At 37.3% G+C, this 26,242-nt stretch overlaps 1 protein-coding gene across 1 annotated transcript in view; it reads left to right on the forward strand.

The window, feature by feature from the left end:
* The window catches only part of e (nonribosomal peptide synthetase ebony), a 132,887-nt gene extending 108,255 nt beyond the window's left edge, over positions 1-24,632 (forward strand). Inside the window, exons 2-8 of the mRNA XM_067762489.1 lie at positions 8,043-9,176; positions 11,828-11,995; positions 12,063-12,834; positions 12,911-13,001; positions 13,070-13,245; positions 16,630-16,813; positions 20,020-24,632. Of these exons, the coding sequence (XP_067618590.1) occupies positions 8,051-9,176; positions 11,828-11,995; positions 12,063-12,834; positions 12,911-13,001; positions 13,070-13,245; positions 16,630-16,813; positions 20,020-20,163 (2,661 nt within the window). The 5' untranslated portion in view covers positions 8,043-8,050 and the 3' untranslated portion in view covers positions 20,164-24,632. The remainder of the gene's footprint in view (positions 1-8,042; positions 9,177-11,827; positions 11,996-12,062; positions 12,835-12,910; positions 13,002-13,069; positions 13,246-16,629; positions 16,814-20,019) is intronic.
* The last annotated feature ends 1,610 nt before the right edge of the window (positions 24,633-26,242 follow it).

Below are 26,242 nucleotides of genomic sequence, written 5' to 3' on the forward strand. Positions count from 1 at the left end.
TCGAAATAAGAGTAGAGGCAGAAAAATTCGTTCAAAAGATTCCAAATCACATATCCCCATTATTTCCTACACAGTTGATGTTAATGAAAGCTGCGTTCAATTCAAAAATAAGTCAAATAAAAACAATCAAAGAGCTGGCAAATTTTCTTGTAATGGAATTGAATAGTTCATTGATATCACAATTTCAGATGTTTATACTGCTTGCATAATCTTCTTGACCATCCCAGCAACAACTGCCACCGCTGAACGATGGTTTTCAAAATTAAACTTGATCAAAAATTGATTGCGAAGTTCGGCACGGCCCTGGGTTCCACCCTCCAAACTTAGTACTACATTTCATTTTTATGAAAGGTTATCAAATTTGGTCCTTTTTTATAACTTTTGCCTGTTTTTTCAATGGTCCCAAATGAAAAAAAGGATGTGACAACCGTAAAAATAAATTAAAATTAGAAAATATCAATTTCATCATAAAGGGTAAAATGGCATATTTGCAGTGGCCTGAATCTTAAGTAAAAAAAAATTCAAATACGCATGCACGGAACTGAGATAGTAATCATTTATAATTTCTTTAAAAAAAATAAATAAACTTATATTTGCAAATTGTTAAAATACAAACAGGCCACTCACAATTAAAAAAAAAAACATATTTTTTAATGGATATGGAGGCCGTTAACCATTGTGTATAAAACAAGTGTGATATCTTATCCATTAACTGCCTCACAGGATCTTCAATATGGCGGCGCATAGGGCCGACTATCTTCAGCGGGTGATAGAAAGAGATAGAAAATGAGACCACGATAGGCAATCAAAAACCAGGTGATCGGTTCTATTTGTAATTTTGACGTCTATGCAGTAATTATCGCACTTGTCTTATCCACACTGATTAATAGCTGTACATAAATGGATATAAACATAAGCGCACAGCCAATACACATATTCGCTGTCGAAATATTCACTGACAGTTGACTTTCAGCAACATGTCAGCCATAGAATAACAGCGACAATAAGAAAAAGGTTAGCAAAATCTATTATAGTTAAGTAAACTGCAGTCACAGTTAAAAGCAATAAATTTTAAAAGTGCGGATGGTGCCGACACTGCATATTTTATACAGCACCGGGTATATGGAGCGCCACTAGTCGTATACGTAATTTGATGATTTATGGTATTTATTCAATGTGTTTTTATAGACAACTATAATTTAATATGTAATCAAAAAAAAAAAAAAAAAAAAATATGTAATCAAAGTAAGTAAAAAACTGCAAAAAGGTGAATACAGACATTCATTCATGCATGTATAAAGAAACTGTGTGTGTGCGATATTTTTTAAACGGTTTCATTTAGCTTGACTTGAAAGGCCGGCTGCATGGCTGCACGGCCGTTGTGAACGAATATTTTAATTAAAATATAAATAACTTCCCGATAAGCTACAAGCTTGAAACTTGGAATATAGTTCAGAACCCGATGGCAATGCAATAATATGAAATAATATGAAAAACTCGGATAGGTGGCGCAAGGATCGAGATATTAAAAAACATCGTATTTGTAGTTCGATTAGGCTCATATTTGGAACACATATTACATACATGAATAGAAAGCGGCATATGAAAAAAATCGCCGCCAGGTGGCGCAAGGATCGAGATAATCAAAAAAATCGTATTTGTGATCCGATTAGGCTCATATTTGGAACACATATTACATACATGAATAGAAAGCGACATATGGAAAAAGCGCCGTCAGGTGGCGCAAGGGACGAGATATTCAAAAAAATCGTATTTGTGGTCCGATTAGGCTCATATTGGAGCAGATAAGTTCATATTTTGTTCGTGAAATTTCAGTATAAAAATTTAAGTCCCGTTAGAAGAGACGTCGAAATACTTTGGAGCACATAAGTTCAAATTTTGCTTGTGAAATTTCAGTATAAAAATTTAAGTCCCGTTAGAAGAGACGTCGAAATACTTTGGAGCACATAAGTTAAAATTTCGTCAGTGCAATTTCAGTAAAATAAAATAAATAGAAAAAATTTTAAGTTAAACGGTTTTATTGAAAACAATACTTACATTAGGTCCTAGGTACTAGTCATCATCCTCATCAATCTAGGGCGTTGATCAGAAAAATAAATTAAAGCGTTGGGCGCGTGAAATTTCTAAAAACGTGAGGCAACGCTTAACCTAATTAAGGTTCAATTTATCGTACTTATGCATATATGCAAATATTATTTGTAAAGATATGAGCGGTCAATAGAAATTTGACGCGACCCACGCTTTTATTTATTTTTCTGATAGATTGATAAGGGGTGTGATGACTAGTACCTAGGACCTAATGTAAGTATTGTTTTCAATAAAACCGTTTAACTTAAAAATTTTTCTTTAGTTATTTTATTTATCTTCTTTATAAACCTCTCATCGTAGCTGTTCTGATATATCACATGGAATCATTGACGGTGTTGACAGAAGATGGGATGAACCTTGGAATGTTTGAGAGAAAAGTCCTCGGGAAGATTTGTAGTCCTCTCAATGATGCCGACATCAAGTATCGACGGAGATATAATGATGAGTGACATGAGCTCTTTACCGATTTGAACATAGTGAAATTTAAAAAAGCCAAAATTCGCGGGCTAAATTATTTTATGCGAATGGACGAAGCAGATCCGACCAAGAAAATATTGCCATCGACACCAGAAGCAGATGTATAAAAGGACTTTCACTAACGCAACGCAGCAGCCAAAATCGCCTAGGCTGTTAAGCGCTAATCAACGATGATGATCATGTAAATGTTATTTTAACCGCAAAACCATTCCCCGAAGGTTTAAAGGACGTGTGGTATATTGCATGAAATGACCTTAGTCTGATAGCTTTATGTAATCACTGCCTTTCTACCTCCTCCTCGCACTTCATAACTTTATGGCATAGTAGAGAGGCCATTAGGACAGAATTGCAAGCCGGAAGACTGTTCCAACTCCCTCAAGTGTTATCGAGGCATGGGAGTGCCAAGGAAGTGTAAGAACTGGGTTTGTATCCTGCATTCTAATTATAATATGAAAGCTAGTTATTCTAGCAGAGTTATAGGTATCTCATCATGTACAGGAAAGTCCTACCTAGAGGAGATATAGTCGAGGGACTGATAAAGAAAGAAAATTTGGAATGGTCATATAGTTGAGGTGCTTCTCGACAAAAAAATTTTCCATTGCAAGTTGACGTAGGTGGTAAAAACTGTTAACGAGCTTCAAACACCGGTACGCTACCGACTGTCAGTCACAAAAATTGTATCTAAAGTACAAAGCCGCAACAAAACCCTCGAGTCACTTGCCTACAGCACCTCTGGAAAAGATAAAGAAACGCTGGTAACAACTTACAAAGTAATTGACTGGCCGCTCATGTGGTACGCGTCGCCAGTTTAATTGTCTGATCTAAAAAACACACACTAGAAAAGGCTCAAGGCCTGCCAAAGTTCTGCATTCAGAACTGCCGTCTTCTTATGACCCCCGAGCATCATCTACATAGTGAGACAAAAGAGCTCAACAGTAAAGAGCGCACTCGCGACACACTAACAAACAACTACATGATCTATGATGAGATCCGGCACCTAATTACGCAGCCTTTTGAGCCAGATAAGCATATGGAGGCCCTGAGCGAAATGCACACAGACACCTTCGGTAGGCCGCGCCCGGTGAGCCCTTTTATCAATAAACGCTACCCTACCCTTTCAGAAGCCGAAAGCAGACTACCGAGGTAGGTACGAGTCACGCTGGCCCAACTTCGTTTTCGATATCATAAGAGGTAAAACTCCTATTAGTTCAGAATCAGCCCCGACACATTCGTAATGTCCTGCATGCGATGTGCCCCCACATAACACCACCCCTTTTTTCAGTTGTAATGTGGAACCTATCCCTCAAACAGCAATTTCCCTATGCTTCACCTCTATTAAAACTACTACTGTTCTTGGACTACCGTAAGAGGACTTTGACTATAATCGCACCTATTGAATGAGGCGAAGCACTGTTAACACAACAACAACAATCACTGGGACGAAATTGGATATTCTTCCTTCTTTTCTGCAGATGGCAGAACGGCTCAGTCCAATCTTTGAGGGTTATATTGAATTTAGCCACATTTCGCACTTTTGGGTAAGGGCTTGAGCTGTCTTCGAAGCAAATGTGGGGAAAACTAGTCATTTGCACCCCAAAGACTAAAAGTTAACATCTTTTCTATTCAAAACCATGAAAAGATTAATATGCGTTTATATAAAGTCGAATATGAAGGAAACAGTGTTCACTTTAGCACAATACGCTTACACTGAATAGGTTGGTAATGAATCTAGAGAAAGCGCTAGAATATGTCATAAGTACTTTCTTGGACATTACCAGGGCTCGCATATATTGAAAGAGCAATCATGGAGATACTCAATTAATTAGTTGCATATTAAGCTGCAGAGCGATTACTTGGCTCCATAATTCACTTAATTTACGTTTAAAGTCAAGATGATTATCTCACGCGCTTTTACGCCGTTTTGTATAGTCTAGAAGCGCACCTCTCCCGTATGTTTCGATCTTTATTAGACTACTTTGGGAGTAGTTCACTTAATCTTCACAATTATACTTCACTTCGCAACTAATAGCGTGTTTAAATCAAACTGATTAATCATTCCTCAGCGTGCGCTGCTTTTATACTCCCTGTTGCCTCGTCCGCATATTTCTTCTAAGGTCTAGACGTTTCGCCTTCTAGAATTGCTGTATCTCCTGCCTGGTAATTGAGCTACTTATATGCGTGTGTATGTGTGAATAACAACTTCGGCTGATGACTACATCTGTGTGTTTGAGGTATCTCTTCGTTGCTTTGTAGATAAGTGTGGCTAGCTTTAATGTATACATGTACATAAGAGTGGCTGCTTCATGTTTTTGTTGTTGCGTGATTATTAACTAGCCTAGTGATGTCAACATTCGCCACACTGCCCTCCACCTAAGCCTGATCGTCCCGATCAGACAAATCTCTCGATCCAACCGCTGCTAGCCTCTCCAAATGAACAACCCTTCTATTTCGTGGTTTTCCAATTATTTGTATGCGGTAGGTGACATCGCTGATCCGACTCAAAACTTTGTACGGGCCTTCCCAGCTACATTGAAATTTTGAAGGAACACCTTTCCGCCGGTGAGTACCAAATCTTTCTCCAAGAAACCTTCCGAATTGCTGTGCTTGTCGTACCTGTGTTCCATCTTACTAATCTGTTGTTTGGTCAATGAACTACTTCGTACAGCTTGAACTTGACGGATTGTTTTTGCATAATCAGTATCGTTCTCACGTTTCACAACAGTAGTGCCCCCTGGCTTGAAACCGCCCTTGCATTCTTTCTGCGAAATTCTTTCCTTCGTTTTAGTGCATCCATTTGGGTTTGTAAATACCAGTGTTTTTCTCGCAGGTATATTCGGTTTTGATTTATTTGGTCCATTCGTTCCATCAAGCTTTGCCCTATCTACTGCCTTTGACTTTTGTGTTCTTTGTAGAATCTCCTCCACCAGCACTCGCTTACTGCTGAACACTTTCTTCAAACTGAAGATAAATGGTACATCCTTGGTCTTATAGCGCATAATCCTTCTCTGCATATCGATCCAGATGCCATGGTCAAATAGGAAATCTACTCCCAATATGACTTCATCAACGATCTTTGCCAGAACGAATTTGTGTAGAACCATGACCTTCCCAATTAAGACTTCACATATCACGTCTCCCTGTACTTGGGTATACTCCTGTTGACCAAATCAGATCGAATTAAAAATGAGATGCGCGCGTATCTACAGTCAGTACTCGCTCCTTGCCATCCACATATTCTCCAGCTGTAAGATTGCTCGCTTTTCTTCCGATTTGTGATACAGAGATAACGGGACATTCCACAGCTGTAGCTAGCTCTCGATCTTTACATCTGACTCGCTCTTGCTCATCTCCTCCAGCTTTGTTCTTAAGACCACTCATTCTGTTGGAACCACTAGAATCAACATCGCAATGGCGTGCAATGTGACTTGGCTTCCCGCATTTGAAGTATTTGATTGCTCTGTCACTCCGCTTTTGCGATCCTTTCAGCGCCTCCAATATTGTGTTCACCCAGTCTGGCCTTTCTACTTTCACACGGCGTGCTTTGAAAGCTGGCTTACACGGAAGCGATGCTGTTTCCTGAGTCAGTGCATGGGATACCGTTTCAGCAAATGTTGGCTTTGGGTTTGCGTATGTAGCTTATTTCGCTATTTTAAAGAGAATTAATGTCAATGACGTTAGATCCAACATGATTCTGTCATTAATTCTCCCTCACAAGCGAATTAATGTCAATTTACTTTAGTTCCATTGACACTATTACACGTCACCTATCTCCAGCTTCCAATAATTTTGCACTTGGTATAATTTAGTGACACTACTTCTCGTAGAAAATGTTTATCTTGTAGTATTGCTATCGATTTCTTGTGCATTAAGTCTCTAAAGCGATACTTGAAAAGAATACCGTATCTCATTTCCGAAATGACTCACCAAAACCACCTCGCAAGAACATTATGGGTAGATAACGTATGTTAAGTTTAGTAATATACTATTGTTTACGCAATTATGCCATTTTAATTTCTTGCATTAAGTTGGTGTCCTGACAGTCAAGTCTTGTCATCATCATAATTATTTGGCACTTAACCGCCTAAGCGATTTTGGCCGTTTCGTAACAAGTCACGCCAGCTATCCCTGCTTCACGATAACTGCTGCCAATTGGGAACGCTAAAGGCGGCCAAGTCTTCCTCCACTTGCTTTTCCCAACTCAGTGGAGGTCTTCCCTTTCCTCTGCTTCAAAACTACGGTGTCAACTTTCTTCGCCAGAACGTCTTCGTTCATTCGCATAACATGACCTAGTCAGCGAAGCCTTTGGGTTTTTATTGCTACATATCTGGTTGAAGCCCATACAGCTCATCATTATACCTCCTTCGAAACTCGCCGTTATCATCACGAACAGCACAATTAATCTTTCGGAAAACTTTTCTCTCGAACTCTCCAAAGGCCATCTCATTTTCTCTCGGTACCTTCCATAATACCGACCTATACATCAGAACAGATACGATGAGCGACTTGTAGAGCGTGATTTTTGTTCGTCGAAAGTGGACTTTACTTTTAAATTGCCTACTCAGTAGAAAGTGGCACTTATTGGCACGAGTTATTCTCCGTTTGATTTCTAAGCTGACTTTGTTTTTGCTGTAAATGCTGCCTCCCAAATAGACGAATCTCTCGAATTTATATCCATCAACAGTGACATGGTCGCCAAAGAAAGAATGCGCCTGTTCTGTTTTGATGACAGCAAGTCAAGTATTTTAGGAAAGGTTATATGAAATGCGAATGAGGCCAATGTGAAATAATTAATTTGGAAGTATACAGTGGGTGACAGTGTCAGTGTAGACTTATAGAAATTGTATAAGTATTGTAACGAATTTAGGGAAATTCCGCTTATTTGCAACCTTCTGCTAACGTTCGTATCGTTAAACTGTTGAATAAAACACACCAATATTCTGTATTACAAAATGGTCTTTATTAAAATACTTTGAGAGTACTTCACAATGAAACTTCACTTCGCATCTAATAGCGTGCTTAAATCGAAACTGATTACTGATAACTTAGCTTTCGCTGCTTTTATACTCTCTGTTGCCTTGTTCACCCAGTTCTCCTAATGTCTAGTAACTTCGCGTACTTCATGCGTGGTTATCAGCCATATATGTACATGTGTATTTGTAGTTTATAGTCTCTCGCATAGCTATATCCGTATGTATAGTTATGTGAGTACTACTTCGGCTGATGGTGAGTATCTCTCTGTTGCCTTGTATGTACATGTGTAAATGATGATTGATTTGTTTACGGACATACAATGGGCTGCTTAGTATCGGATTAGGGATGCTAGTATCACTTAGTGATGTGAATATTCCTCACAGTATTAATAGTTTTAAAAACTAGAGTAGCTCTTTAAAACCTTTTTCCTTGTACATAATTATTGAAACGCCACTTACGATTATCGTTTTATCAACTCTTTTCAGCCTAAACAATGGGTTCGATACCGAAATTGTCAATTTTGAAAGGCCAACAACAAGATATAACGCCACGCCCTCTACATCGCCTATTCGAGGCGAATCTTTTGCATCACTCACACAAAACCGCACTCATCTCACACAACAGCGATGGCGCAATTGCATGTGAAGCCACACAATGTACATATAAAGAGCTAAATCAACGAGCCAATCAATGTGCACGTCTTATAGTTTCGGAAATAAAACGTCATTGTTTGGAGCCCAATACAGATAATGATTATATTGTTGCAGTATGCATGGAACCCACGGATGCACTCGTCTCTGCTTTACTGTCCATATGGAAAGCAGGTGCTGCTTATCTACCCATCGATCCCACATTTCCTTTAACACGCATACAACACATTCTGCAAGAGGCACGTCCAGTTATAGTTATATGTGATGATAATGTCGATCGTCAACGCTTTGGTAATACTTTTACTATTACAAAATCTGATTTATTTCAATGTGCGACAGAATTTAGTAATGCAAATTTAATGGGCGCCGAAATGCTTGCTGATGGTAGTAATCATTTAGCAATTGTCCTTTACACTTCTGGCAGTACTGGCATACCGAAAGGTGTACGTTTGCCACATCCAGTTATATTGAATCGTTTGCAATGGCAGTGGCATCAATTTCCTTACGCACCCACAGAGACAGTAAGCGTTTTCAAGACAGCTCTAACATTTGTCGATTCAGTTTCGGAATTGTGGGGACCTCTTATGTGTGGTTTGGCTATTTTGGTGGTACCAAAATTTATAACTAAAAATCCTGAACGGTTGGTGGATTTATTAGAACAATATAAAATACGTCGTTTGGTGTTGGTTCCAACTCTTTTACGTTCGATTTTGATGTATTTGAAGTTAAGTGATGATAACACGAAATATCAACTAAAACAACGCGATCGGTTATTGTACAATTTGAAGATCTGGGTTTGTTCTGGCGAGCCATTACCAATTGCTTTAGCTACGAGTTTCTTCGATTATTTTACTGAAGGCGTACATAATCTGTACAACTTTTACGGCTCGACTGAAGTGATGGGGGATGTAACTTATTTTGCGTGCGAAAATAAAAATAAATTGAGCATATTCGATCATGTACCGATAGGTAAGTCAATACATTGTTTAAATTTATATCTATCTTCCATTATTTCCAGGTAAAGGAAGTAAGCAAAAACTAACACTCTTTCTGGGAATCCAATCTTTAGTAAGACATGTGTATTTTGCCTGACCTTTTGGCCATTAATGCCAAGGTAGGGTGGTCTTTGTTTAGTAAGAACAACACATTATAATAACTAATACGCACCGGTGTTTCATCGCATAGTTCACTGAACTGATATATCCACCTTACTGGGGTAAACCACAATTTCCAGTATAGTACCTAGTGGGGGCTGGTAGCGCGGTGTTGTAGGCGATTTTAGTAGGCAGTCAATCTTTCGTTGCCTTCTTGTTCGTGTAGCGATAGAGTCCTTTATCCGAAGATATTTGTGAGTTTAATAGATTTTAATGGTCCTTTGCAGGATATTAATCCGTTACATATCACCATTGCGCCATTAAGTCATTAGCCCGGCCATCGCACAACCGATTTGATATGACCGCTTTAAACCTTCTAGGACATCCAACCATCTCCTTTCATGAGGAACTTCAGTTGTCACAGCCTCGCCTTCTAAATAAACAGGATGTGCATCGGGTAAGTTAGGCTGGGATTGGATTGCTGAAGCTGTAAATCGCGCGGGAAACCGCTTGTAAGTACTGCGATACACAACTCTTTTAACACCTTTGTGTTGCCCAAAATGTTAAGTCACCCGGTAGCTCATCATCTCCTCTATGTATACTTTGGTAAGTTCAATGAAATTCTCTGAACTATTATAATAGGTGAATATAACACCCTGCTTATCAAAATGAGGTACGTTCGTTACATTCACACCATCTCAACAAACCCATATTTTCGGCTCCCAAATCGTTAAAGACTTTTTATTCATGAGCAAGCTTCGATAAACATAGTCTTGTAAGATTGCAATACTGGCTGTATGCCATAATTTTAATCGGCCTCCACGTCAAACCTCTTTGAAGACATTCTCACCTCAAACATCCATTGGATGATTTCCCCTTGAAAATATAGATTCCTACGATTAACATCGTTTTATTTGAATTTCAGCCCATAAATATCAGTTCTTATTTTACGAACCTCCGGGTTTGATCCATCCGTATAACAAACAGCTTAACAGGGGTCAGTCCATGGATTGATGAAGAGTTTTTTCTTTTTTTTTCGTATGCCCATTCGTATTTCCGCAATATGATATTGATTATGGATTTTCCTATTTTTTTCGTATGTTCAATTCGTATTTCGGATTCTAAAATCGGCAATATAATATCTTGAATGTATTGTGTATTAAAACAAAATATGCTCATGAATTTTCTACTCTGTTATAATATTTTTATTTATTTAAGTTGAATCTTTGATATAGATTCTTACAGAAATATTATGCAAATTTTTACATTAACTTAATCCTAAGAAAAATAAGATAATAGATTGTTAATTAAGGCAGCGTTATGCCAACGCAGAGCATAAAAAGGCCCCCTGTGACAATGTGATACTACAAAATGTCCTGTGACATCACAAAATATCTTGCAATATCAAAAGAAGTTATGTAAGTGGTATTTCAGCGTTGCGGTATCAACGGCAAAATTAAAATGTGTGTCCTTTGACATGAAAGGAGACCGTGTGATATCAAAAGAGGGGACCATTTAACGTCAAATGGTAAACTGTGGCATCAAAAGAGTCTTCTTTCACATTAAAATATCCTACGTGATATCACCATGTGGCATGAATAGGTAATATGTGACATCAACAGAGGTTTTTATGACATTAAAAGAGACCGAGTGATATCAAAACATACCCCACGTGGCATCAAGCGGTAGCCTGTGACATCAGCAGAGGGTCATATAACATTCAAATAGGCTGTGGGATATTAAAAGAAACCATCACGTGGATTCAAATGGTAACCCGTGATCATCAGACATTAAAAGAGACCCAGCGACATCAAATATATAACAACAAAATTAATTATTTTAGGTTACAACAAAAGCTAATTTGAGTAGTATGAAATTAGCCCAACAGGTTAGGGGCCTTAGAATATACACGCGGCAGGTATGCCAGTCGTAAGACAAAATTGATTCAAGAGGTTGTGTAGCGCAGCGCTTTCAAGGGGTTACCAGCTCAATTTATATCTTCTTCATCCCCAACGTTAACCTCACCTACCCGAGGCGGACCCTAGGTAGAAGTTTCTTAACCAGGCGAGCCTTTGGCGTGCCCAAGTTCCTCATAGATCTAGGTGGGAGGGCGGGATGGCCTAGAAGGTTTCATGTGGTCATACTAAATCACTCCCAATATGGTCGGGCTAGTACCTTAATGGGGATTGTTACCGGAACGTACCGGAATCTGCATCCGACAAAGGACCATCAACATCGATAGCATTCCTCATGGCCTTCAGGAAGTGTCTTTATTGCTACAGCAACAATATCAGTAGTAAGAAAACCCCGGAAGAAAGAAGTGGTTGTGCACTTGTAGCGTATCGATAGTCAGTTATTTCAACACCTAAGTAAAATGGCAGATATTTTAGGGCTACACGCTCACCTGATGACAGTATTTTTTTCTTTTATTATTGCCATTCAGGATTTTATTACTCCCTTGCATCTTTATTAAATAAAATAATAGTTTAATAACCTTCTGAATAAGTTCTTTTACAAATCACACAGGATTGCCGTTATCAAATACCGTAATATACTTACTTGATGGTGACTTCCGTCCAGTCAAGCATGGAGAAATCGGTGAAATATTTGTTTCCGGACTGAATCTCGCCGAAGGTTATGTAAATGGTAGAGACCCAGAAAAATTTGTCGAAAATCCATTGGCCATCGAATACAGTAAGTAAATCCCAACAACTAACTGATTTATGTAAACAATAACAACTTTCTCCATAATCCCCAACAGAATACTCACGTCTATATCGCACTGGTGACTATGGCTCCATACGCGAAGGAAATATAATGTACGAAGGACGCACTGATTCACAAATAAAAATACGTGGACATCGCGTCGATTTAGCAGAAGTTGAAAAAAATGTATCCGAATTGCCTTTTGTCGATAAAGCGATTGTGCTGTGTTATCATGTTGGAAAACTTGATCAGACAATTCTGGCCTTTGTCAAGCTACGCGACGATTCACCTTTACTAAGCGAAATACAAATCGAAGCTAAGCTTAGGGATAAACTTGCCGAGTATATGTCACCACAAGTTGTACTAATTGATCAGGTACCATATCTCGTCAATGGCAAAGTTGACCGACAAGCTCTACTCAAAACTTACGAGACCGCAAATAATAACGAAGGTGATTCTAGCATAATACTAGATTACGATTATACGCACATACCCGATGATGTTAAACATATTGCAAAGGAACTCTTTGAGATTGTTGGTGGTGTAATTGGACGCTCGATACGTGCAACATTAACGGCAAACAGTAATTTTTATGAACTTGGTGGAAATTCGTTGAACTCAATATATACTGTGACTTTGTTGCGTGAAAAAGGTTATAATGTTGGTATATCCGAATTTATTGCGTCCAAAGATTTAGGTGAAATTCTACAGAAAATGATAAATAACCGTAATTCAACTTCAATGTATGAGGATTGGGCAAGCCTTGTGCCTCATTTGGATATGATTGCAGAGCCCTTGAGTGATTCGCACAGGAAGAATGTTATTGAGTAAGTTAGAACAGAAGTTTGACTTGCATCCTACCGAGCTATATCTAGTTATCTCTTTCTCTCGTACACAATACAGTATCATTGTTGACAGTTTCTATGGTAAGGCGGATCTGGAGCAATGGTTGAAACCGGACATCTTACCAAATGATTACAGTGATCTCATTAATGTAGGTCCCCGTTTAATTTGAATACTGCGAGCGATGTATGTAACGTGTCGTCTTTATTTCATTTTAAGGATATATGGGATGCTTTGGTGGAGAAGAACTTAAGCTTCATTGTACGTGATAGACGTACAAATCGTATTATTGGAACGGCACTGAATTTCGATGCACGCGATGAACCAGAAGTCGAAGTTAAATCTAAACTAATTATAGTGTTTGAATTTTTGGAGTTCATTGAAGGACCTATACGGTAAGCATCTTCTCGGAACTTATTTAAAGATAGTTTGGTCGAGTTTAACATCCAGTTTGACTAGCGTTTACTTTTTGTCATTGCAAACAATTACACTATGCGACAAAATCAACTTTTTTTCTGGGTATTGGACCAAACCCACTTTTTTGTAGAGATTGAGGCTTAAGTAGACAAAGTACTATCTCCGTTTTTCGAAGTCAGCCTACAAAAAAAAAGATATCGGCTTTCGCAGTTCGAAATTCTACATTTCGAAATTTTATTTTTTTTTTGTTATCGCGTTCAGCAAATAAAAAAAGAAAAATGTGGTCGTGGTCCGCTCTTTTCCCTTATTTGAAGGGCTGAATTGTTTTTTTGAGAAATAACAGCTGTTATACGAGGTGGAAAGTCAGATAGTCCCATGATAGTAGCTACTACTTTCATGTCCGCACATACTCTCCACTGGAATTGCTCGTACTCTAATTTTTCAAAAAAGAATTCAGCCATTCAAAACCAGGAACACGACCACATTTTTACTGTTTTAATTTGCTGAACGTGTTCACAAAAAATAAAATTTCGAAATGTAGAATTTCGAACTTCTAAAGTCGATATCTATTTTTTTGGAGACTAACTTCGAAAAACGGAGATAGTACTTTGTCTACTTAAGCCGCAATCTCTACAAAATAGTGGGTTTGGTCCAATACCCAGCCGGCTGTTGCACAGTGTTAAATTTTTTTAGTTTTCAGTTTTTTTTTTAATAACAAAAATATTCGTTTTTAGTTGAAACTTAGTTGTTTTTGCCAAATTTTATTTATTTTTTGATTAGCCTTTAATGACTTAATGAATTTTTATTAAAAAATTAAGGATACATTCAATTATAAATGTCATGTTATTGATGAAATAAAAAAGACATTTTTAAAGAATATTTTTCCATAATGTTTCCAAAAACGCATTAAAACCCAATAACTTTAAAATGAAATTGGACCCAATATGAGACTTCGTCATAATGTTATAAAAATATATATGGTTATTTCAAAAAAAATCCCGAATTTTTCAAAAATTTACTGGATGAAGGACTACAGAATGCTGCTTAGATTGTAGCTAAATCAGGATCATATGTTAAATTTAGTTGTCATGGACTAGTGCTGGAAACAAAGTCGATAATATACATTAAATCGATGGTTTTATATTTTTTTCGAATACCTATAGTATTGTTAGATAAATTATGTATCTATGAAGAAGAAATTTTCTGCGTTCTCGAAGTATGAAAAAGTTTGACAAGTAGAAGCATCCGAGAAAAACGTCTAAATAAGTGATGCGCGTGTACATCGAAGTTCTTTCAGCACTAGGATATATGCATCAAATGAAAAACCTGACGGCGTCCGTGAATTCAAATAGGAATACTTAAGCAGCAGGATAAATAGACAGCTGAGTTTCGAAAACGCTATATCTCGGAAAACTCTTAAACAACGTCAAATATCAAAATTGTTTGAAAAGCATCCTTGGTTAGGTTAGGTTGAGCTGGCCGGTCTATGAGGACCCCACATAGACTGAATAAGTCCGTAATGTTACCAGAAGTTTGTTCAACGACCAAGCTGGAAACCCCTATCAAAAACCGGGTCTAGAAGCTTTCTAGGACCTATGCCACTTGCTGCTTCTAGGTCTGGCTATAGTCTATAATCTATAGTTCCCTCTCTATATTAATAATAGTAACTTTGTTAGTCGAAGGTTGTAAGACCTACATATGATCTTCGACACTTTGCAGCCCCGGGCTTGGATTCACGCCTTTCCTGCTTGGACGATCATGTGCACCCACCGCCTTCTCTAAATCACGTCCAATCTAATTTGCACATCCACGGAGCAAGATTCGAGGGAAGCGCACTTTTTAGCTAGTTCATCCGCTTTTTCATTCCCATCTATTTCCATAAACCCTGGGACTCAATATAGATATATGGTTCTCCCTGTTCCGGATCTCTTCAGGGATTGCTTATACTCTAACACAATATAAAAGTCGGCGCGGCTGCAGTATAAGCAATTTTCTTTTAATCTTTCTACTGCTTTGGTTACGGCTACTACTTCCGCCTGAAAAACGTTACAATGATCCGGCAACTTGTAGCATCTATTTATTTCCGGTACAGTGCGGTGTACCGCAGACCCTACTCTTCCGCTACTTTGAAGCCATCGGTGTACACGAAGAAACCCCTACATCGAAATATTTTGTAAGGCCTTATCTTAAATTTTGTTCTTAATAACACCCTGTGTCAGAACTTAATTTATAGTTCTATCTCAGAAATTATTTTTAAAATGGTTTATGTCAACGTAAATTCATTTTGTGCTTTCAAAGGACGCTGGTTATCAGCTTATGTTGTTATATTTTTTCAACTGAAATAGGTAGGCGAGATAGTTTTTTATTCGACTCAGTAGTAGAATTGATTGATCTTCCGCTTGTATTAAAGATTGTGCATTCGTATGAGATATTTTATCAAATCGATAAACATAAATATTTCAATACTCAAAAACTTTTTTTTAACGGTATTCATCAATCTCTTATCATCTTTAAAAAGAATTAAATAAATAAGGCGCGATTTACCTCCGAAGAGATTTAGGCTGAGCTTATCTTACAATTGGCGCTGTGCTCCTTTCAATTTTTCGCACAAGGCGGGACGGATCCTACAAGTTTTACGCTGACTTCGAGCGAAACACACTTAGAGCGTTTGTCAAATCAATGCCGAGTGGCGACCCTGCTTGGAAAAACTTTATTCTAATTTAAAAAATAATATTTGAATTTTATTTACGGCATTGGCTTTGGACCAATTTTTCTTCCAGTAAGACCCGGTTTTTCAGTTCGAGTTTAAGTTAACTAGAGTTCAAACCTGCCCTCGGCCCTTCTTACTATGATAAGCAGCAACATTTTTTGTAAGCAGTGATAGCTTACGATAACGATTTTGCTATTCACTAACTTAGTTCTAACTTGGCTAAAGAGGTCACCATTATGTTTCTTTGAATGGAAATTATCTTTATAATTTAGCTACAATAGCTGATCAAAGTTGAACGAATATCGATACAATGTGGTTACTGAATATCAAAATCATTATAGCTATCGATTCGCCAATATATCGAACACGAAAATCGTTAAAAAAAATTAGTGAATTCTACTGCAGCCTTTTGAAAGTACAGGCCAAACGTTAAAACATCTCCGAACAACCTCACTAAATACGCATGATCGCAGTTTGATTTAGATAATTGTTAGGTCGTTTTTCATAGATTTTAATGTTTAAGACTAATCTACTGGGAACGTTGTTGATGAATACGAATAAGGATATAAATACCAAAATAGAGCCAAATTCAAGCTCTAAACTTTATTATGAAGTGCCAATATGTATTTTATTAATTTTTTTACTTACACAGGGACAACCAGCTACTGAAAGGACTCAACCAAATTCTCCACTCATTCATGATGGGTACCAGCTCCGATTTGAATCCACAAGAAAATATTGCTTGTATGCATTTCATGGAAAACGAGGTGCTACGCTTGGCACGGGAAAGACATTTTTCAGGAATTTTAACAACAAATACAAGTCCATTAACGCAGGTTCGTACATATATAACAAGTGTTTTATACCGTCTGTCTGTCTGTTTTAATGCAAACTCTCAAAATTTGGTAAGCGAGGAAATTTTCTGTCCATTGACCATAACTCGGAACCGACCGAATCAGATTACTATAACATATATCCATACAACCGATTTTTCCATAAAGAAAGTTTTAGTCATTTATTCGTCATTTTAACAGCTAGTAGATTGAAATTTCACAAGATGCATACACATTTTCACAAGTTATTGTCTGCAAATATCGTCAAGATCGGTATATATAGATATTATATAGCCCATACAACCGATTGTTGAGATAAGAGGTTTTACGTAATTTCTTCCTCATTTTAACCCTAGCAGCTTCAAATATTTCCAAATGCTCACAAATGCGGTCTGAAAATCGTTAAGATCGGTCGTATATATAATATATGTATATTCCATACAATTGATAGTTCATATTTTAAGAATTTTTGAAATTCCAACACATTATTATTCAGCGCCATTCATAAATGATGAGGTCAGACAATCCGGTCCTTACTTGTTTTTTGTTTTTTTTTTCTTTTTTTTTTTTAACTAAATGCAATTTAATTTTTTGGTCCTGTTTTTTGGAAGACAAGTAATCGCTCAGTTTTGGACATGTATGCCAAATTATATGCCTACTTTACATCTCCGCAAGTCTAACAAAATTGTTTATCGCACCGCAATATTATGATACCACCTCGAAGGAAAAATTCATATTTATAATTTTCATATCACATCTCCCACATACATCATATTGTTACATCATACTATTACATATCACATCACCCAGCCTTTTTCGAAAAGTGTCGGCTACTTATAGAAGTATTATACCGTTTTCAGACAGAAACTTAATCGAATCAAAATTATATTTAATGAAATAATTAAGTTTCCCTCTTCATAAAGGGCCTTTTGCTTTATTAAGCGAACCCAAAAAGCAGCCCCAAAAAAATATTTCGTTTTTACAAAAAATAATTAAAATGGAAAACAGCCGTTTCCTTCTTAACTATAAATACAATCAAAATAAAATACATGTGCAACTACCCATAAATGTTCCACCTAGCCAAATATGTGCCTATTTTCCAAAAAGCCATATTATCATTTGCAGAAAATAAGCGAAAATTAAATTTTGAATTTTTTCGTGTCTTTATATTTGTCGTAAATTATTGAAAATAATTTATTTTTGATTGTCATTTGTTACATTGAAAATAAACTTCGAAGCACCAAGCAAAACCGATTGGATTTTTCACTCGATTAGTCATTCAATAAAGCAATAATGAGATAATTAAGAATTTGTGTTTTGTATGGAAGATTGAGTTCAATTAGGGCTTTAGTGTAGAAAACTAGACTAATTATTTCATTAAGCCTCTGTTTGAAATTGGCATTAGGTACTTTATATGAAGTTTTATGGAAATATGTATACATTTTTATGTATTTACATGAGCATTCGCATTTCCCCTGACGTTTCAATCAAAATTTTAAATTGAAGTCAACTTAAAAAATAAGTACAAATAAGGACGAAACCCGAGCTTGCATGGGAGTTCCTCGGTCTTCAATCAAAAAATGCATTCAAAGCTATGTATAGGATGATTCTCTGCATCCATAATTTCTTTCTCCATACTTAAAAAACTCAAGACCGGTGACATTTGTTTATATTTTTTCAGTTAATTATTTTGTTTTGTAATTCGTCAAAAGAAAATTTTAAAAACTGAACGTTGTCAAAAACATTGCAATGTAAAAATATTTATGTGGAAACTAAGACAGCGAGGTTGAACGTAACGTAATATAGCGGCAGTGCAATAAATATCACGGTCATCATGACGGTACAAACTCGTTCATTAACGTTTTTTCTCACCGCTATACTGAAAGCGGTGAACATTTAATCAAATATCTTAGAAATAAACAAAAATTCAGGCTTCAAATTAATTTTTGAAAACCTATTCAAAAATAAAAACATAAACACATGAAAAAAGAAGTATAAGAGTAGAAATATCATCAATGAAATCAGCTTACAACTTTACAAAAAATCTGAGCCGCTAATGACGTTGAGTATAGTGACCGTTCTTTAGCGACACCGTTTCCGAGGAAACCGATCCTTAAGTAATGTTTGAAAGTAATGTACCCCATTTGCTTCTTAATTTTCTCAAATTCGAAGAAATGCTTAGCTTTTTAAATTCAAATTTGTATGGGGAAACGTTCCGCACATAGTCCACAAGACAAGTATGATATTTGACCACACACGTCAAAATAATAAATAGAAACGATCACCAGATTTTTAATTATACTATCGTGGTCTCAACCAGCCGCAGTTTCTTTCACCCGCTGAAGATAGCCGGCCGTATGCGCCGCCATATTGAATATTCTGCCAAAACCCTGGCAGAACGATAAAAAGAACTCATCTGGAACATCTTGTCAGATATCACACTTGTGTTGTACACAATGGTTTTGCTTTTAAATCCAAATGACGCATTTGTGTCAGTGTAAATGTAGTATAAAATGATTCAAAATATAAATAAAAAAGGCATTCAAACATAAAATTGGCAACCTTGATTCTAATTCACCGATATGAATGAATACTTGCTGGTATTCAAGATAGAATTGGGCCTTTGCAGATATAAATTCTGGCTGTGAAGCATTTCGACTAAGATAGTCAATGTCAGTTTAGAAATCAAACGGACAATAACACTTGCTAACAAGTGGAAAAGGGAAGAACCTCCACTAAGTTGGGAGAGGCAGGTGGAGGAAGACTTGAACTCCCTTGGTGCACTGAGTACATTCTCCAAACTGACTACAATTCGAGTACTTCTAGTGTACTGCTAGCCCATTTGATACTGAGTACATTTTTTTTATTGATTTTTTTTTTCATGTAATGTCACATCATATGTATGTCATTAACTCTTACGTATCATAACATGGTCATCACATAATAACATCACATCACATCGCATTAGTTTTTCATACATCTTTTAAGGCATTTACATGATGTGACATCCTATCAGATCACATTGCATCGAGCCACATGATATATCATCACCCCACTACACATTATAAAATTTCATCATAAAGGCATATTATTCCGCATATACCAAACAAATGTTTTCGGGTATATATATGTACATATCAAAAAAATTTTGGCATCTCCGAGAGAGCGTTCTATGTACCTACATGTACTTATTTCTTATTCTATTTCAGCAATTGGGCGACGACGTTTACCACTACAAAACGTTATTGGATTATCAAGTCAACCAATATGTTTACAATGATAACACAAAACCCTTCGGCAAAGCTCCTGATACACAGCGTGCCATTGTTCATTGGCGTGAAGTTACTGACTAAAGTTGTTAAAGCTCAAAATATTACTGTTAGTTATCAATATTTTAACTACGTATATAAGTATAAGTAATTTACATACTGTTTCGCCCTTATCATGAGTATTTAGCAATGGCCATGAGTTACTGTAGCCCCCACTGTTTCCGCCAAACCCCGAACTCTGCGTTTGCCAGTTTCGACCAATTGCTACAACACGTCTAGAGCTAGCGGAAGAGGTGTCGATAGACGCATTTTAACCTCGGTATCAATAATCCAAAAATTTAATTTCAATTAAGAGATATTCTGCATAAAACAGTTGGCAAACAAACCATTTTAGTTTGGTGGAAACGTAGTATAAGGCCAATTGCAAGTATAGAAATATCTAACAATTATAATCGAAACATTTTAGATTTGATACTTGACAAATTTAAAACGAGATTTAAGTTCGAAAACAGAGAATGGTGGCGATAGGCTTATAATTTACATAATTTGCACTTTAGTTCGTAGGCTCGATTGATATTATAATTTATTATTCCACTTTATTATTCTTATATTGTACGAAAAATACACTTACGGTCTTAAAAAAAAGCCGACGACAATGTGTTCCCTGTTACATCGTTTCTACGGTCCTTACAGCTATGTAACGAAACTTTTTAGTTATTGTGATTAACATCGACAATTCCTTAACTCATTAGGTGGTATCTTAAGGCAAGAAAGCTAGAAAGTTCCTAGCAGTTTGCGTAAGATCAAAGATGTTTCATAAAAGTAATAGTTTTGTCCTTGAAGAAGAAAATTAATAAAATTGTTTACGAAGGAAAAATCACGCAAAAGAGGGGAATAGTCGGCGGAGTACATTACAATAAATTATTCTTAAAAAGATTATGGACGAAATATATTACATAGGTGGCTTTATCCTCTCATTTTCGAAGTGGACGAACATGAAACGCCAATGTAGGCATTGATAGAAATATCGTCATCATGGCTCTTCTGAATACATTTAAAACTGCTCCAGAAACTTCCGCGGAATTGAAGGATAATATAAAAATGACAACTAAAATAGCAACGGCGCTGTTTCTCTTGACCAAAACGAATTGAATGCCCCATGGCTAAAAAAAACACGCTTTCCACCACAAAAAAGCGATGCCGCATGCTAACTGGTAATATAAAAACATAAATTGGACAGGGAACGATTGGCTATGATTCATATTCTCTTATGATTGCATAATAACTTTTAATGAGTTAAGGTTCGCTGTGCGTAGTCAGTTCCAAAAATCTGGAAGATTGAGTCGAAACTGCGTTAAGGCAACAGTGAAGAATTATCCGTATATAATGGTGTGGCATTAAAAACCGTGGGAGTCGATTAGGTTTTATTAATGCGGAGTTAAACTAACTCCGCCGCCTACATTGATAGCATTCAAAGCGGCATCTCACCAAGAATTGGGGGCTAATCGAGCACAGTAATCTGAACGCAGCTGCGAATCTATATTTTGGTAATTTTGGGGCTATCCACTTATTACAAAACTGAATTGAATTTACTTATTTTGCGCTTTTCTGAGAATATGATTCGTTCCCAGTCGCTCCGAGGCCAGTTTCTTTTTACGCAGAACCAGTTTAGTAGGGGGAAGGATTTTTGTACTAAGAAGCTGGTTTTATTCCAGCCAAGGACCATCTAATTATTGTACCTCAAGTGACGGCGGACCAAGAATATTATAGTTTTCATGTTTATACTATCCCTCAATTCCGCGAAAGTTTCTGGAACAATTTTAAATGTATTCAGAGGAGCTATCCTGAGGATATTCCTATATTAACGCGTTCATTGGCCTATCGTGGTCGTCTACTTTGATGACGTGTGAATAAAGTCCCCTATTCAATATATTTCGTCCAGAATTTCCTTAGGGATAATTCATTATAATGTTCGCCGCTGACGCTTTCCATATTTTGCGTGGTTTGTTCTTTTTAGACAAATATATTAATTTTTTCTTCAAGGATAAAATTATTACTTATATGAAATATAGTTGATTTTACGAAATCTGCTAGGGACTTTCTAATTTTCTCACCTTAAAATACCACATAATGAGTTAAAGAATTGTCGATATTAACCACAATAACAAAAAGTTTTGTTACGCAGCTGTAGTGACTGTAGAAACGCCGTAACAGGGAAAATAGTTTCCTCGGCTTTCTTTTTTGTATAATTATTTTTTTTATTTCGTATAAGTTTTTAGTTCAAACTTCGCGCTGAAAACTCGATGGTAACATATGGAGCTGAAAAAATAATTATTTCTATAAATGTATCTACTATTAATTATTATTATTAATAACTTTGTTAAATTTTTAATTTAAGTAAATTTAAGATTAATGATTATTTAATAATCATATAATTTGTATGGGGCTCTTATATTTCTAAGTGACAATAATTTCATTCGCAGCATTGTTCCAATATCAATTTGAAGCCTGCGCAAGTATGAAAGCAGCGAACTGTCTTGGTCGCTTTGTAGGCCTCAAAATTTAGATTGCTCTTATTTCTTTTCCGAAGTGTGTTTGTATAAAATGTTGTGATGATTTCGTTTCATACGCCGATGACTGCACAATAATGGCCGCAGGCCCATAGATCGATGAGCTTTGTAACAAAATAAACAGCTATCTCCCTGATCTCTCCAGTTTCTTCGCTTCGCGAAAACTGACACTGTCACACTGACACATTAACTTTGCAGGGAACTCAAATTCAGACATAGCAGCGTACAAGCAACTTCTGCTCGCGCTGTCAAAGGCTGCTTTGAACTCGACAAAAAGATGTTGACTGTCGATCATCTTATCGTGAGTCTTCTGGATCTGGATCGATGATGCATCGTGTAGATCAGGTCGATAACGTCTAATCAGTTCGTTTGCTATCGGCGTCAGTATTTCGCATAGCAGCCTAGATTGAACCTTATACGGAACAATAAGCTAACTGATTCCGCGGTAATTGGAGCGGTTTGCGGAATTGCCTTTCTTGTGGATTCGGTAGAGCACACTCAAATCCCACTCAAGTAGCATGCGCTCATCCGACCATTTTACATAGAAATTGAGGCATGATCTTCAACTCTTCGCCTCTGTGTTTGAACAGCTCGGCGGGATATTGCCATTCTCACTTCGTGATAGTTGGGTGCTGGAACGTGTTTTCCATCATCGGCGATTAGGGAATCGGGTATGTCTTCTCTCTCGCTAGCTAGCAATGAAAAGAAGTATTTCGTCCACAACTTAAGCACACTTTCTATGTCAGTAACCAGGTCGTCATTATCATTACAGTTGGAATCTGCCCCGGTCTTGAAACCGAACGGGCATTATTCCTATCAGCCAGTATCTGAAGCTCCTCGTACTCACGGCGTTCTTCTTCACGTTTTTTTTTCCTTCCAAACAGCCGCTCCTCTTCCTTCTTCGCCTCACGGTAACGCTCCAAAATATCGCGAGTTGCTGCGCCCGTACGCAGCGTGGCCCTACATACAGCCTCCTTCTTTTCCGAGGTAGCGCGACATTATTCATCGTACCATTTGGTTTTATTGTAAAAAGCACAGTTTTGGACTATCTGCGTCTTTTGGATCCCGAACTATAAAAATAACAGTTCATCGTTGTATTTTTTAGTTCTTAGAAGTGAATGTGGAAATGCAAAGCTATGAATTCACCCTGACTCGAAATCGTTCTTAAAGCTATGGTCCATAGGGTTCTATGTGGAATCCCAATCTGCTATTAACAATTTTGTAACGAATTTAAGGAAACTCCGCTTATTTTACATCTTCTACTAACGTTCGCATCGCTAAATTGTTGAATAAATAACTCCAATATTCAATAATGCAAAATGGTCTATATTAGACTACTTTGAAAGTACTTCACAATAACACTTATACTTTGCAACCAATAGCGTGCTTAAATCAAACTGACTACTGACTACTCAGCTTGCGCTGCTTTTATACTCTATGTTGCCTCGTTCACCCATTTCTCCTAAGGTCTAGTAACTTCGAGAACTTCATGCTTGGTTACCAGCCATATATGTACATGTATATTTCTAGTTTATAGTCTCTCGCATAGCCATATGCGTGTGCATATTTGAGTACTACTTTGGCTGATGATTACATGTGTTTGTGCGTATCTCTCCATTGCCTTGTATGAATGTGAGTAAATATTGATTGATTTGTTTACGTACACAGGAGTGGCAACGTGCTTTATTGTTGTTGTGCCTTTATTAAAAACCTTAGTGATGTATCAGTTAGTGATGATAATATTAGTCACAATATCATAAGCAAATTAAAAGCCCTAACATACATTGTTACATATTTTAGAAAACTCCTAAAAAGCTCAGTTTTCGAAATGCATACACCAGTACCTGTTGAACGCATATACATACATACATCATAAGTACATACCCTTTCATGTTTAAGATTATTAAGCACTATTGTAAAATAAAACAAATGTTAAATAAAATTAGTATCATATACATATGCAAATTTGCAATAAATCACGAAGCCCACAGATTTACTTTATTTAAACGAACTTACAAAGTTAAAGCATGGTAGCGTGCTCCGCTTACCACACCGAAGATCCTGGGTTCACACCCCGGGAAAAGCTCCATCAAAAAACTTTAGAAACACGTTTTTTTCAATTAGAAGAAAATGTTTCTAAGCGGGGTCCTCTGCAGTGTTTGGCAGGCACTCCGGGTGTATTAATGCCATGAAGGCTCTTAGTGAAAACTCATCTGCCTTGTAGATGCCGTTCGGAGTCGGCATAAAACAAGTAGGTCCCATCCCGCCCATTTGTAAGAAAAAATAAATAGGAGCACGACGCAAATTGGAAGAGAGGTTATCGCGCTTTACATTTATTTATTTTATTTTTTAAACGCTATCTACGAATGCCAACTATAAAAAACTAATAGTGCCAGCCCAGCTATTGGTTCTGAATTGGCTAACTTTTCAGCTGTGATATCAATAGAACTGCCTAGACCTGTGTGAGGTAGAGATATACGCCGCCGATAAACGCCGCCGCCAATTTTAGTCGTTTTTCGCACGCCGCCGCCGAATGTCAAAAATATCGACGCGGCGGCGGCGGCGGCGTCCGGCGCGTTACTATATTTTCTACTCGTTTAAGACTGTTTAGGCCATTTATTGTTCATGTCGAAAATTGGTCGGATATGGTCGAAAGTGGTATCAACGGATGCGCTTCACTGCTACTTCGATGTCAGCTTAACACGGACTTTGCATCACCCAATTCACCAAGTTATTAAAACAAACCACTAAAAGAAAATTTTATAATAAAGTTGTTAAAAAAAGCAAATTACCCAAAAAAGGTGCCGATTTAAAAAAAAAAAAATTATACTGCAATTGGCTGAAGGAATAAGCGAAATCAGTGATGCAAAATCCTTTAGTAGGTTCTAGGGGCATAAACACTCCTTTGAAATGATTCTTACCTCATACTTAAGTTGAGGATATATGTACGTATGAGAAGGGTTTGTAAAATCACTCGGGCTTACATTTAAACACCTGTTGTTTATTTGCTTAACTATACAATAGCATTAATTTTAATTTTAACACATCATCCTTCAACACCCAAGTCTCCCGGTTTGACATAAAGTTGGCGGCCCTATCCAAAACTAGTCCCTTGGAGTGAATCACATTGTTTATAGCATACCAACCAAGTTTAAATATAACCTACGCGTTACGGCTCCTTTTACAAATGTGAATACTAGGGCGGGTCGATTTAAAAATCGCTCATTGCTCTGTGAAAATCGTATTCTAGGGATCAAAATAAGAAACTTTGCCGAAGGAACCATACCTCTAAGACGAATTCTGATGTACACCCCCCCCCCCAATTTGGGTCGAACTTTTGGGTAGGGGCAAATTTTGAAAAATCCCACCTTGACCCATTTATGGTGAACCCCCAGGGGGGTTCCAGGGGGTGTGCCACTGGCATCGGTGGGTCGGGCCTCCAAAGTTAGTGGGAGTCGGTCATACATTTGGACTCGATTGGAGCACTCTAAATGGGTCAAAGTGGGATTTTTGAAAATTTGCCCCTACCCAAAAGTTCGACCCAAATGGGGGGGAGGGAAGGGGGGGCATCAGAATTCGTTTTAGAGGTATGG

This window comes from Eurosta solidaginis, chromosome 1 (assembly GCF_040869045.1).
Source record: "Eurosta solidaginis isolate ZX-2024a chromosome 1, ASM4086904v1, whole genome shotgun sequence".
Taxonomy (NCBI): Eukaryota; Metazoa; Arthropoda; class Insecta; order Diptera; family Tephritidae; genus Eurosta; species Eurosta solidaginis.